This window comes from Penaeus vannamei, chromosome 2 (genome assembly GCF_042767895.1).
Source record: "Penaeus vannamei isolate JL-2024 chromosome 2, ASM4276789v1, whole genome shotgun sequence".
Taxonomy (NCBI): Eukaryota; Metazoa; Arthropoda; class Malacostraca; order Decapoda; family Penaeidae; genus Penaeus; species Penaeus vannamei.
In genome coordinates this window covers 1,140,106-1,155,105 of record NC_091550.1, presented here as the reverse complement: position 1 = coordinate 1,155,105, position 15,000 = coordinate 1,140,106, and the positions used below count along the sequence as shown (strand labels likewise).

The following is a 15,000-nucleotide window of genomic DNA, read 5'->3' as shown; positions in this document are numbered from 1 at the left end:
GGAGACTTCCACGCCGAGAATAAGTGTGAGAAAAGTGCGAGGAAAAGAGGGACACCATGTCAGGCGAGGACGTCGAGAAGGGTAATGAGGACTCCATCAAGGTGGTGGCTCGGTTCCGGCCACTGAATGACTCTGAGGAACGGGCTGGGTCCAAATTCATTGTCACATTCCCACACAGCAAAGATGACTCGCAAGTCAGTATAGGGGTAAGTAGAGGCTCGGCGAGGAACCCTGGGTGTGGAGGCATTTTTCACCCCCTTTTTTGTGTTTTCTGGGCTGGGGTGGAAGAGGTGGAGGTGGAAGGGTTGAAGAGTATTGTTTGCTCCTTTCTAGTGCGGGAGTTTCCGTTGGATAGAAGTCTTGGAGTACTTTCGAAGACGCTCGAAGGCTACGTTTATTATTGCAGGGCCATTTGGGGTTGTCCGATGCATTTGGTTTTTACTAGGATTGCGTTACTCCCTCGGTAGAATAGGCCTGTTCGCTCTAAATTTCCACGAAGTATAGGAGAAGACTACAAGATTGATTATTCTAAGTGAAAGTATGACAGTTATTTCTGGGAAATGTCTTCATCACTAAGAATAGTCCGGAGAAGCCTTTGTTTATCAAGCTGTCAAACAGATTTTTGAGTATAGAGTTTTGGGTAATTCAAGTTTATACATCTCTTTAATAAGTTTGCAAAAGTTTAATTGCATTAAGATAATTAAGAAATAAAAAGGGATCATAGAATATTATTTATTAACTATTATTATTAATATTTGGCGAATAGTCCATTCTACGCAATGATACTGCATCACGTCATCCAGTCGTGCCTTAAACATTGTTAAAGGCTAATAAAGCTCAATCATATATATCTGGCAAATTAGAACCTGAATTGCTATTGTTTAATGATAATAAGAGAGAGAAAGAGATGTTGTTCTTCCAGGAATATTCAAAGTTGAGTTTTTAGTGTTCTTTGATGGAATCTTGAGGCTACAGCTCTTTAAGTTGTCATATGTATAAACCTTTTTTACTAGTTTATAATGGATTTTTCTATATAAACTGTAGCTATTGTTTAGGTTCCTAATAAAGGCAGTAATGTTTATTTTGGTGTATCTCTTTATTGTGCTATTGTGAATAAGTACCATTTGAATATCCCGTGAAATCAATTTATGATTTTGTTTTCATAGATTTAAGATATCATATTAAAGAGAAAATTGCAGGTACATGGAGATGCATCATAGTTAGGGTACAAGACAATTTATTTTTAGTTTATAGGTATTTACTTTATCATTTGATAACAGGGTAAAAGTTATTTTAAGTAAACATTGGCTGATGTTTTTAAATTGTGCACCTCTTCCCATGTTTATAAGGTTATTTTTATATAGAATTTAACTCATGTTCTTTGATTTTAGTTATCATTGTGGCCTTGCAGTTTATTGGCTTTTTCATGCTATGCTAGTACTATTACTTTTATAAGATATGAAATTTTCACTTTTATGAGATGTTGGCAGAATAGTTACAAAAGCTATTAGAAATATGAAGTAAGACAGCTTTTAGGACAGCTGTTTTAGAAATAATTTAATGGGATGCATTGCAGATCATTAAATGTATGTAGAGCTTTTGTAAAAATCTGATATTCACTAAAGAACACGCACATAAATTCATTACTTTCACAAAAATGATGTTATTAGGTATGAAGGCTTTTGGTACAATACAGAGCTGACCCATTGGTATCAAGTACAATGTATATTATAGTTTAGTTTAGTGAATTTTGTTTACACATAGATGGTTTCACAAGTATTTAGTAACCAAGATAGGACAGTTTACCTCACCTGATTATTATTACTGCGATTTTAATTGTTATTAACATTGAGTATCATGATGTTCTTGACTATACTGATGATTTTTTTAAAGATATAAAAAAATCAGGGTAAAGGGTAAACAGTTGAGATAATGTATGCTAAATAATTGACTTCGTGTTGACTAACCACTTCTGTTTGTAAACAAGATAAATAACATAAACACAATGCAAGCACACCCACTCACTCCCTTGCACAACACTCCCATGCATAGACTCGCAGGAACATGCACAGGCATGTACTTCCAAAACAAACACGCTCAAACACACACACACACACGCACACGCACATGCATACACATGCATACACACACACATTTTTATTCTTCTTCTTGTTATATCATGGTCTTTCTCCAGTATAGTAATATCTTTTTGATTTTCAGGGTAAAGTCTATCAATTTGATAGCATCTTAAAACCAAATGTTACTCAAGAAAAGGTATATAACACAGCAGCCAGAGATATTGTTAAAGGTAAGAAGTTCTTGCATTCTTCTGCAGATATGAATTTGAGAAATTTGGTGGTAACTCTTATTTATGTAAGATGAATAATTGCATGATTATGTATTAATTATGAAATTTTTATTCTTCAAATATAGATGTCCTCAACGGCTACAATGGAACCATTTTCGCATATGGTCAGACCTCTTCAGGAAAGACCCATACGATGGAAGGTGTCATTGGTGATCCAAATCTTCAGGGCATCATACCTCGCATCATCAGTGATATCTTCAACCATATCTATAACATGGAAGAGAATCTTGAGTTCCACATTAAAGTTTCCTACTTCGAAATCTATATGGACAAGATCCGGGATCTCTTAGACGGTAACTTGAATTGGACTGTTATGATAATGATAAGAATAATATTTTTCTTCTCATTAAGGAATTTAGTGGAATGATTTAGTAAAAAAAAAAATATATATATATATATATATATATATATATATATATATATATATATTGTTTACAAAGTGGGATATGTAAATAACTAAAAAAATCCTTGTGGATAGTTGCCAGCATTGTCAGCAAGATTCTTTTTGCCACCTTGAACTTGGCACTTGGTTTGACATGTAGAAATTGTGACATAGGCTGATGTCACAAAGTCAGCTGACATAAAAAATTTTCTTCTCTTTTAATGATTATGATAACTCAATATTATTATTATTATTAATTATAAGGTATTATAATTTTAGTCAGAAGTAGAAGTGGATTTGCTGACTGGCTTTTGTTGTGAAATTATGTACTGTAGGTATATAAACTGGATAACTTAAATTTTTCTCTTTACAGTGTCGAAAGTGAATCTGGCTGTGCATGAAGACAAAAACCGGGTACCTTTTGTGAAGGGCGCAACTGAACGCTTTGTATCGTCTCCCGAGGAAGTGTTTGAAGTAATTGAAATGGGCAAGAGTAATCGTCATGTAGCAGTTACAAGTACGTCATGATTTTTTTTATTATTATTATGATGAAGTCATAGTTTTTAGTATGCAAAAGTTTTCCTTTCCTTCTTTTATACTTTTTTTTCTGTCATGTTAAGAGCAGTTGGTGGATTGCCTCCTTAGTATATGATTTACCAAAGAATTTTTAGATAGTCCTAAATGATTATTACGCATTCATTGATATAGCTAATTGACATATTATATTTTTACTTGGTAGCTATCATAAATATACAACATAGGAACATATTGTAAATGAACAATAGAAAGTGTACAAGAACATAATGTAGGTTGCAATTATTACCACTTTGATTGTATGTTGATATTTTGAGTAATAAGGTAACTCTTGGGTAGATATTAATTAACTGCAGTGGCTTAGGGAAGGGGTGCTTTTTTGTTGGTTTATTCAAATCCAATAAAAACATGTAGTAATCTGTGGCAGAAGTTCTTTAGTCTAGAAGATTATCGAAAGAGTTGTTCAGTAATAGGCAATCGCTGTGTCTTCTGTGCTAGTTGGTGTGGTGGCAAAGGCCAGCAAATCTGCTCTTTATATTTTGGCAAGATAGAACTCTGGCCATGCTAGAATATTTGTGATGGAGGTTTGTTGGATATTATAAATAATAGAATGCATGGGCCAGTAGTGGATATGTGGGTGTGTTTGTGAGATTTACTGCATAACATTTACAGGGGTTAGAAAAACAGGCAGTTTTAGATTTTGTTTCTGAGGAATAAGTATGCAGGTCACAAAAAAATCTCATTTAGGTAGATGAATTTAGAAAAAACATAATTGAATTGTAATTTAATTTTTGTACAGACATGAATGAACACAGTTCAAGAAGTCACAGTGTCTTCTTGATTCAAGTGAAACAAGAGAATATTGAGTCTCAGAAGAAACTTCTCGGAAAGCTGTATCTTGTGGATTTGGCTGGTAGTGAGAAGGTATGTAGAAACGCAATTTGTGTAAAAACTCTGTTATAACTTTGTAATTGATGTATCATTATTATTAATCCTGAAGGTTATAGAGGAATTATTTTGATTATTTGCACTTATTTCTAGAGCTTTAATTATTCAAAATTTGCTTGCCCTTCACAGGTTAGCAAGACTGGAGCTGAGGGTTCAGTTTTGGATGAAGCCAAGAACATCAACAAATCTCTCTCAGCTCTCGGTAATGTGATCTCTGCTCTCGCCGACAACACCAAAACTCATATCCCCTACCGAGATTCCAAGTTGACTCGCATCCTTCAGGAATCTCTTGGTGGTAATGCCCGAACTACCATTGTCATTTGCTGCTCCCCTGCATCTTTCAACGAGGCAGAAACCAAGTCTACTCTTGATTTCGGTCGAAGGTGAGTTTTTTGCATCTGTATTTGTATGATATTGTTAAAGATTTCTTGATTAGAATATGGATTACTATATAGAAGATATGAATTTCATTATCTCTTAGAATCACATTCTAATGTTGGATAATAATTGAACAGAGCCAAGACTGTGAAGAATGTTGTAACTGTCAATGAAGAACTGACAGCAGAGGAGTGGAAACGTCGCTATGAGAAGGAGAAGGAAAAGGTATGTATTTCATGGTTTTCAATGGCTTTCAAAATTGGAAAATGTTCATAGTCTAACTTAGTATTTTATTGCTATGCCCTCTCATGATATTTTTCTCAAACAGGTGACTAAGCTCAAGGCCCAGTTGGAAAAGATGGAACTTGAGTTGGGAAGATGGCGTGCTGGTGAATCCGTCAGCTCTGATGAGCAAGTGACTATTGACATGGAGGCCTCGTCTACTTCACAACAACTTAGTAAGTCAAATTAGGTCTTCTATAAGAGGGTGAAAAAAGACTTTAATGATATTTCCAGTATAAGTAAAATGTTATATATAGGATTTTGTTGAAATGTAAAGCATATACATTAGTGTATAAATAAAAGAGGTGGGAAAAATGCAAAGGAAGGGAATGAAGTCTTTTATAATGTGCTCCATTACACCTTAAATGTTGATTTTGAATGAAGTGTAGTTGAAGAAGGATGATTGTAAATATTTTTTGCATTTATGATATTTTGAAAGCTGAGTGCCCATTTCCATGTTTTTGAGTCTGAAACTTATTACTTGAAATTGTGACTAGACTGAGTAATAAAATACCTCTGTTTTCCAAATATGGTAGATTCTGCTGCTAACAAAATGTGTTTCCCCCCAGGCCAGATCCTTGTACCCACGACTGTAGCAGTTGATGGTGATGCAGCAGAATGGGCAAGAGAAAGAGAACGTTTATACCAGAATCTAGATGAGAAGGATGACGAGATCAACCACCAGTCACAGCTTGTTGAAAAGTTGAAGGAACAAATGCTTGAACAAGAAGAGGTAAGAATGTTGTACATCAGGGGAATGAATTGTGTTTTATCGGTACTTTGTATATATTTTATATGTAAATACATATTTGTGTTTTCATGTATTTGTTGATATATAACAGCAGACTTTGATACATGTGCCAGGAAAAAATATATGATAGTTTAAATAGAAAAACAATAAATACTTAACACATAGATAGGCACTATTTAGATAGTTATTATATGACATTCTTTTTATATTGATGCATGAATTGTAATCTGTCTTGTTACAGCTCATATCATCAACAAGACGTGATTACGAGTTGCTACAGTCGGAAATGACTCGACTCACAGATGAGAATGAGAAGGCAAAAGAAGAAGTCAAGGAAGTGCTTCAAGCTCTGGAGGAACTTGCTGTCAACTATGACCAAAAAACAGAAGAGGTTGAACGCAAGAGCAAAGAGAATGAATCCCTCTCTGAAGAAATTGTTCAGAAGCAGGTACGATTATGATTCCCCCCCCCCCTTTGCATCTCTTTGGAAAATGTGTAAAGCCAGATAAGACACTACATTATATATTCTCTTTGTCTCCAAGGTAATGCTGACCTTTTTATATCTTTTGCAGACGTCACTGAATTCAGCTACATCAGAACTACAAACTGTAAAGGATTCGCAGCTCCATCAAAAGAAACGTATCAATGAGATGTTGGTTTCGCTTCTGAAAGACCTGAATGAAGTTGGGACCATCATTGGAACGTCTAATGATGCAATGAAGGTATTTTTATTTTTTGGCACTATTTATATCACTAGAGATAGTTGCGCGTGCACACACACACACACACACACACACACACACACACACACACACACACACACACACACACACACACACACACACACACACACACACACACACACACACACACACACACACACACACACACACACACATGTACATACCTACGTACATACCTACTTACATGTGTGTGTATGTATATATATTGTGTTTATGTATATGTGTCTTTATGTACATATAAAGGTATGTATATTTATGTATATATATAGGTATGGCTGTATATATATGTAATGTATATATGCATGTATGTATGTATGTATACGTGTATATATGTTTGTATGTATATGTGTATATATGTATGTATGTATACGTGTATATATATGTATGTATGTATGTATACGTGTATATATGTATGTATGTATGTATACGTGTATATATGTATGAACCGTATCCATGTTGACAAATGTAGAAAAGGTATGAATGAGACTGGATATCTTCACAATACAAGAGATGTATTTGACCGGTTTCGATTATGTCTTCATCAGAAATACATGTATTTCTGATGAAGACGTAATCGAAACCATTCATACCTTTTCTACAAAAGTAGATGTGTATGTATGTACATGTGTATATATGTATGTATGTACATGTGTATATATGTATGTATGTACATGTGTATATATGTATGTATGTACATGTGTATATATGTATGTATGTACATGTGTATATATGTATGTATGTACATGTGTATATATGTATGTATGTACATGTGTATATATGTATGTATGTACATGTGTATATATGTATGTATGTACATGTGTATATATGTATGTATGTACATGTGTATATATGTATGTATGTACATGTGTATATATGTATGTATGTACATGTGTATATATGTATGTATGTACATGTGTATATATGTATGTATGTACATGTGTATATATGTATGTATGTACATGTGTATATATGTATGTATGTACATGTGTATATATGTATGTATGTACATGTGTATATATGTATGTATGTACATGTGTATATATGTATGTATGTACATGTGTATATATGTATGTATTTACATGTGTATATATGTATGTATTTACATGTGTATATATGTATGTATTTACATGTGTATATATGTATGTATTTACATGTGTATATATGTATGTATGTACATGTGTATATATGTATGTATGTACATGTGTATATATGTATGTATTTACATGTGTATATGTGTATGTGTATATAAGTATATATGATTATATATGTATGTATGTGTATATATACATGTATACATGTGTATATATACATGTATACATGTGTATATATGCATATATATGTATGTATATATATGTGTGCACATATATATATCTATATATGCATGTATATGTATGTATATATACATGTGTGTATATGTTAAGTATATATATTTATAGGTATATATGTATGTATGTATATTTATAGGTGTATATATATGTATGTGTGTATATTTATTGGTATATATGTATGCATGTGTGTATATTTTTATGTACATATATGTGTATGTTCATTACCCAATGTTGCATTCATAATATCAAGTTTGATAATGAAATATGTTCAGGACAGTAAGCTGGTGAAACTAGGATAATTTTAAACGTCATAAGTTAGGTTTCTTTACCTACTTTTGTATCCTGAAGTGTGAGGTTTCTAAGCCTAAGTTGTGTCTCATTTTTATGTAAGTATTATTTTTTGTTTATTTTTTTGTGGGCAAAATGACTGAGACGTATACTTGGCTCAGAAGATTGAGATTGAGATATGTATTGGTAAATATTTCCATTGCTGAAGGGATATGATTTTCATGTGTTTTAGCTGAGAATTATTTATTTATTTATTTTATTTATTATTATTTTTTTTTCTAATATGTTTCATTGTTATTGACATGATTAATTTTTAGAGACAAGTCTTGATTGTGAAGCAGTTATTTGTGATTGTTGATTTATTATGATTTGAAATATACTTTGCTCTGATATGAAATTTTTGACACTGGTTTTGTTGTTGCAGAACTTGGGAGATGTTGAGGGCAAAGTAGAAGAGGAGTTCACGGTAGCAAGGCTGTATATATCCAAAATGCGCTCTGAGGTAAAGAATTTGGCACAACGGTGTTCCACATTGGAGACCGCGCAGTCCACCTTCCGTGGGCAGATCGACGAGCGTGAGAAAGAACTGAATGAATGCAAACTGCTGATCACTCAACACGAAGCTAAGATGAAGAGCCTCTCGCAGTCCATGAAGGATGGCGAGAGCAAGAAGCGATCTCTCGAGGAACAGGTCGATTCCCTGAATGAGGAGGTTGCTCGTCTGAAGGCTGTGTCTAAGGTGTCCGAACAAGATGGACACATCAAGGAGGTCTTGGAGAAACAGATTGACGAGCACAGAGAACAGCATCAGAAACAGGTACATAGTTGCACAATATCCTTTAGTAGTTCTCGTTATTATCAGTAAACATTAATATTTTAACTATCCACTGTTTGTTCTCTTCCTCCTTCTGATCCTATTTTCTGTTCCAGTTGACAACCTTGAGAGATGAGATTCTTGAGAAGCAGCAACAGATTGATAACTTGAAGGATGAGAACCAGAAGCTGACCGTTACAGAGGAGCAAGTGAAGGCTGAATACGAGAAGCTCAAGGCTGAGGTTGTCGAAAAGGTAAATTATTTTGATGATTATCTGGAAGAGGATTATATAGAATTATTTTGATAGTATTATACTTTTCAAGACTGTGTACTTTTCTCATTAAAAGATTCTTGTAATGTTAGTTATCATAAGCATGTTGTTCTTAGTTTCTAATTGTTTCTTATCCATTGTATCAATACAGACGGAGAAGTTGAATGAGCTGACAACCATTCACGAGCGCAAGGAGCAAGCCCGCCAGGACCTCAAAGGACTGGAAGAAACTGTGGCTAAGGAGCTGCAGACATTGCACAATTTGCGCAAACTCTTCGTGCAAGACCTGCAGACCCGAGTGAAGAAAGTGAGTAGATTGGTCTTGCAGGTTTTAAGCATTATACTTTGTGGACTTTTACGTTAGTCTCTTTTTCTTGACATATAGTTATGGCTAGAGAAAAGCTGGTGATGATATACACTAGTAGGCTACATAACTATTTTCAAATTTATATATTTGTTTGTATGTGTGCATTTATGCATGTAAAAATAAACTTTTGAAAATATTAAACATTGCTAATAGCAATAAGTGGAACTTGAAGAAGAACCACTATTGTTTAACTACAGTCTCCTTACCATTCCATTGATAATACTTAAAAGAAAATTTCATCCTTCCAGTCTGCTTCCGGAGAGGAGACAGACGAGTCTGGTGGATCACTTGCCCAGAAGCAGAAGATCCAGTTTTTGGAAAACAATCTAGATCAACTTACCAAAGTGCACAAACAGTTGGTCAGAGATAATGCTGACCTTCGTTGTGAACTTCCCAAGCTTGAGAAGAGATTGAGAGCCACAATGGAGCGAGTGAAGGTAAAGCTTTCCCTGGCAAATGGGGGGGGGGGTGAAGTTGCTTTACGCAGAGAATATATCATAGTGTATATTGATTTATTTGCTTTTGTTGCATATTGGAAAAACATTAATTTTAGTGAAGACTCTTCTGATATGATCACATGACAGCAAGAGGTACAGTGCATAATATTGTATAAACAATCTAGTTACATCAAGATCTGAGAATGAGGTTTCATCAATTTTATCTTTTTCTCAGGCCCTTGAAACTGCCCTGAAAGAGGCCAAGGAGGGAGCCATGAAGGACCGTAAGAGATATCAACAAGAAGTTGACAGAATCAAAGAAGCTGTCAGGCAGAAGAATCTAGCACGCAGAGGCAACGCAGCTCAAATAGGTAAGTGTAAAATAGCTTATCTTTATACATGATAATTGGCAGGGGATTGTTGCCCATGTGACTTTGAAAATGATTAGCAAAGGAGTAAGGATGAATATTAGTATACTTGAGTTCTTGATAATATTTTGAACAGACAAGAGAAAATGTATTTTGTTAATGTTTTGAGAGTTTAGAAGTCTTGGTATTCCTTACGAAGGCCATTTCAATAAGGTAGTTGGCCTCTCTTCCCCCTTCTGGGCATCAATTTACTGAATTAACCATCTCCTCTTCTGCAGCCAAACCTATTCGGGCTGGCCATGCCCCTCAAGTGAACCATGCTAGCACTCCTGTGATCCGTGGTGGCATGCAGCCCTACCAGCCCCCAGCTGTCCAGAAGAGGGCCATGACCAGTAGTGCACACATGGGTAGGTAAGAAGTGTATCGAAGTAGGCATTTTCCTTTTTTAATTTTTTTGCTGAGCTAGTGGTCAGGTATTTTGCTTTGTTTGGCTGTTACTTGATTTTCTTTGCAAGTTCTGGTAATATCAATTTAAGTTGCTGTATTATATATTTTGTTGCAAGTGTCAGTTGTCTGCAGGAATGTGGAAATTGTGCAGTTGCTTAGTACCCTTGGATTTAGACACCCAGGCCAGATTATTTCATATTTGTTCTATATTTTCTTGTGGTAGTATCATGCATATATGACATATGAAATAAAAAGATATGGAAAGATATTTTCATTCATCTAATCATTCAATATTTTCTTTTTCAGATAACTCCAATTAAATTCGAGCCAGTCTTCAAGTTCCTTCAAAGGAAACGATCCCAAGTTACGTTAAGCTACTGCTGGGTCCTCTCTTGATCTATTCTTTTACCAAACTCAATCTAAAAACCACTCATTCTAGTGCACCCTCCATTGATCTAGCTAGGAAAACTGCTTAGGGAGAAGTTAATGAGTTCATGTTTAGAGCCTTGGATCATTAATTGTGTTAAACGTCTTTTTGCAGATGTATTTTTCCACGGCATTAAGCTTTTGTAACTCTCTCGGAAGAGGAAGCAATACAAGATGTGTACTCTACATCTGAGTGCAGTTTGATATGCTGTTCGTTTTGTCTTTGCCTTGTATGTAATAAGTTGATTGGCGTTCTAACTGTGTTTCATTATTTCATGATTGTTTTGAAAAATTCGAAATTTCTTTATCAGAAGTACAAAGCAAGGCTTAAGATTGGTGAATCATTACCATCTCCCAAAATCCCTCAATTTCTGCCTATCTGACTGTATTCTAAGAGTCCAAAAGAAAAAGCTTCTAGGCAAAGTAGTAGAGCACAAAGTGAGGGACACAGCTGATTGGTTGTTGAAGAAGAGTGTTGTGCAGGCTTCCTCTGGAGTTTAAAAAATGAAGAAAAACAATTAACAAAAAGAAAGGTTCAGGTGTTGAAGCTTGCTGTAGCAAAAGAGGGAAGAAAAATACCTTAAAGGATTAAAAGAGTTGTCCAGGTATTATAATAATAGGTATTTGTAATAACAGCAATGTTGCTGGATATATATTTGTGTATGTTAATGGAACATCAGAGAATAAAAGCTTTAAGAGGGTTGGGCATGGCTGTCATACTTCAAATTTGCTTTAAACTACAATTGTGCAATGTCTCCTCATTTTATATTACTGAGATATACTGTAATAAAATCCTGAACATATGTTTGTACTATACTGTAAAGTCTCATTTCAAATCATTTACTTAAATGTTTTGGGAGAGGAATACAACAAAAGAGCAAACTGTATTAATATCAGTATTTATGAAGCTTTGGCAGCTCTTCAGTGAAAAAGTTTCTTAGCATTGGCACTGGTTCATTTAGGAATTATATGATTTGTATTTTCATTGGTTTAATGGGACCTTTTTATTTTTATCGTTGATTTATAAGAAATTTTAATGTGATTTTGCTGCTGAGTTATCATAATAGCTGAATAGATTCCACTGAAAATTTTTATTTGCTGGTTTACTAATTGTTCAGTATGTTTCTTCACTTCATTTCTTTTCTTTCAAAAAAACAACAACATAGGTTTTAATTTTGTGGGATTCTGATATTTTGGATCTTGAGATAGACAGATAAGAAGATTGTAGCAGGTGAAACTTTTTTTAGTTTTAGTTTTTATTTGCGCTGATAGACTAGAAATTAGTGATTATTTGAGGCATTTACTTTTGATATGACGCTGTTGCCTAATGCATTTGGGAAATGATACTGTTTTCAATCCCACATTAGATGGGCAATACCATCAAGTACATAAACCTCATATAGGCTATGTATTATTCAGAGAGGATGTTTTACCTAGATGGTTGATTGATAAAAGCTTATATGAATTCTCTGAATAAAGTTTATGACTATATAGTTGCTTCTTTGAAATACAATAGTCTCAAGTCACCATTTGTTACGTCCCTCACCTGTAGTCCAGCCTTCACTTCTTCGGTTAGGTTGAGTGATCTCTCAGCTTTAATATGGAATATGAGAGGTTCTACAGTGCCCTTATCACTTTTTGTATTAGATGTAAAGTTAGTCAGTGGAAGTTTTTTTTTCATTATCTGATTTAAGTCCATTCCTGGTGGAGAATGTTTTATTATTTAATTTGGCTAATTTATTTATTCTTATTTTACTGGTGTAGTACGAGAGCAGCTACATTTAGTTGATCCTACTATTGATATACTATTTATCCTTGACAAGAGTTAAAGCACTCCAAGGTTATATATCAGGTTGGCACATCACAACTCTCAGCTCATCTATGAACACTCTACCTTGCTGCCAAAACAAAAAGAAACTGTGTTTACCTCACATATCAAACTTACCCTTTAGTGTGTATTGTACCCAACTGTATACATGCATAGTGCCAGGTTGGCTCAGTATGATTACATCATTACAACTCTGCTTATACAGAGGTATTAATGTAGGGTAAACAATACCAGTTTAGCGGGAAGGTTTTCTCCTACTCTGCCGTATTCTTTTATCTAAGAATATTGTTAGAGTATCTTTGTCTTTATCTACTAAACATAACTTCCAGATGCTTATTAAATGGCATACATTCTCTTATATACTTTGTATTTGTTACCGTGAGTATCTTGGTATGCCAAATTGAAAGCCATAGATCATTGATATTTTACTAGGGGCTTGCAAGGTTGACTGAGTAAATAGGTGACATTGTGTGGAGATGCACAGAGCTTCAAGCTGCCTGAAACCAAGGAAAGTTGGTGCCACCACATAATCATTGACTCTGGAATAATATCTATTTTAGCTTATTTCTATAGCTGCTAGAAACCTCAATTCATGAATTTGGATCTGTATCTGAAAACTTTCAGGTCAGTGGGAACATGTGGAGGAGAGAAGGCAATGCCCAGAATATGCAAGATTCGTAAATTATTGCACTAAATTTGCTGCCTCAGCTTTATATGCTTGTACTATGAAAAGGTACCACAGTAAAATCACTAATAAATGTGCCTTGTTTCATTTATACATGATGGATGTAGTAGAGATGGATTGCTAAGTAGAATGACAAGCATGATATACTCAAGATTCTAGGATGCTGCACACCTCAGATGACATATCAGGATATTTAGTAGGATTGTCAGTTACAATTAAAAACGGATCAGTTGACATGTGAATCTCCTTAACCTATTGAGTATCTATAAAGGTAGTAGTGGGTGTAGAAGTTGGCATAGAGCATGATTGGTAACTCTTATCATATTTTTTTCTTTAATTTGTTCAGTGAAATTTGAAGGACTTGTGTTCATGTAAATTATGAAGATAAAACACTATCATCATACAGCGGAACCTCAAACTAGGGATTTCAAATGAATGAAAATGATGAAAAGTTGTTGAAATTAGTTTACCAACACAAGCAAGAAATGCAGTGAAGGTATATTTGAGTAGTTTCCACGATCATGAAAAAATACTAATGTTATCATAGCTACTTCCACTAGTAGAATTGATCAGTAATGGAGGGACTCGACAGCAGCAAATCATAAGAAAAAATATGCTGGAACTCCATGAAGAAAATCATAAAATTAAGCCTAATACTTGATTCACTTTCAATATTATGAATACATGATCCTTATGACTACTGAAGAAAGAAACTCGAGTCATTTAACAGATAAGAATAGTCAGTGAGCTACAGTATACAATCTACTGAGGTGCAAATTACCACTGAGCTAACGAAACTCCAAACATGCCTACACAGTATGAGTTTCATGCCTAAATCATAACTTATCCATTTTACATGAAAAGAGAGGAAATATATATATTTTTAAGTTTCATGTATAAAACCACAACTTAATCCTTTTACATGAAAAGAGAGGAAATATTTTTTCCTCTGTGTGGAAAGGCAAACATAACCTTGATGACTATAACAAGCTTTCAGTAACTTAGAGAGTTTCCAAAGTTATTTTACAGTCCAGTCCTAAGCGCACTAGTAGGTTGTAAGATATTCCTAGTACATGTTTTTGTTCAAAGCATTAAGCAAGTACTGTACAGTATAATATTTGTTTCATGTCTTAAATAATTTTATATATTAACTCGCCACTTTACACGTTCATGCTTTACATGAAGTAGATTCAGAAACATTAAACATTTTCTTGTTCTCCTTTTCATTCACGTCCTCATCCCCATCCTTTACCATCTCTCTCTTTCCCTTTGTCTCTCTGCCCCCCCCCTCTCTCTCTCTCTCTCTCTCTCTCTCTCTCTCTCTCTCTCTCTCTCTCTCTCTCTCTCTCTTTCT

General features: G+C 34.5%; 1 protein-coding gene across 2 annotated transcripts in view; it reads left to right on the top strand.

Moving 5' to 3' along the window:
• Positions 1-13,880, top strand: part of LOC113823602 (kinesin heavy chain) — a 14,242-nt gene extending 362 nt beyond the window's left edge. Inside the window, exons 1-18 of one of the 2 annotated variants that reach the window (XM_027376301.2) lie at positions 1-206; positions 2,221-2,308; positions 2,434-2,661; positions 3,124-3,267; positions 4,084-4,208; positions 4,362-4,615; positions 4,748-4,835; positions 4,939-5,068; positions 5,462-5,625; positions 5,885-6,091; positions 6,216-6,365; positions 8,427-8,819; positions 8,933-9,070; positions 9,240-9,395; positions 9,704-9,892; positions 10,128-10,263; positions 10,539-10,671; positions 11,014-13,880. The exon at positions 1-206 is cut by the window's left edge and continues 362 nt beyond it. In XM_027376301.2, coding sequence (XP_027232102.1) covers positions 57-206; positions 2,221-2,308; positions 2,434-2,661; positions 3,124-3,267; positions 4,084-4,208; positions 4,362-4,615; positions 4,748-4,835; positions 4,939-5,068; positions 5,462-5,625; positions 5,885-6,091; positions 6,216-6,365; positions 8,427-8,819; positions 8,933-9,070; positions 9,240-9,395; positions 9,704-9,892; positions 10,128-10,263; positions 10,539-10,671; positions 11,014-11,017 — 2,877 coding nt within the window. In that variant the 5' untranslated portion in view covers positions 1-56 and the 3' untranslated portion in view covers positions 11,018-13,880. The remainder of the gene's footprint in view (positions 207-2,220; positions 2,309-2,433; positions 2,662-3,123; positions 3,268-4,083; positions 4,209-4,361; positions 4,616-4,747; positions 4,836-4,938; positions 5,069-5,461; positions 5,626-5,884; positions 6,092-6,215; positions 6,366-8,426; positions 8,820-8,932; positions 9,071-9,239; positions 9,396-9,703; positions 9,893-10,127; positions 10,264-10,538; positions 10,672-11,013) is intronic. The other variant, XM_027376293.2, reaches the window with a different exon arrangement.
• Positions 13,881-15,000: the final 1,120 nt, after the last annotated feature.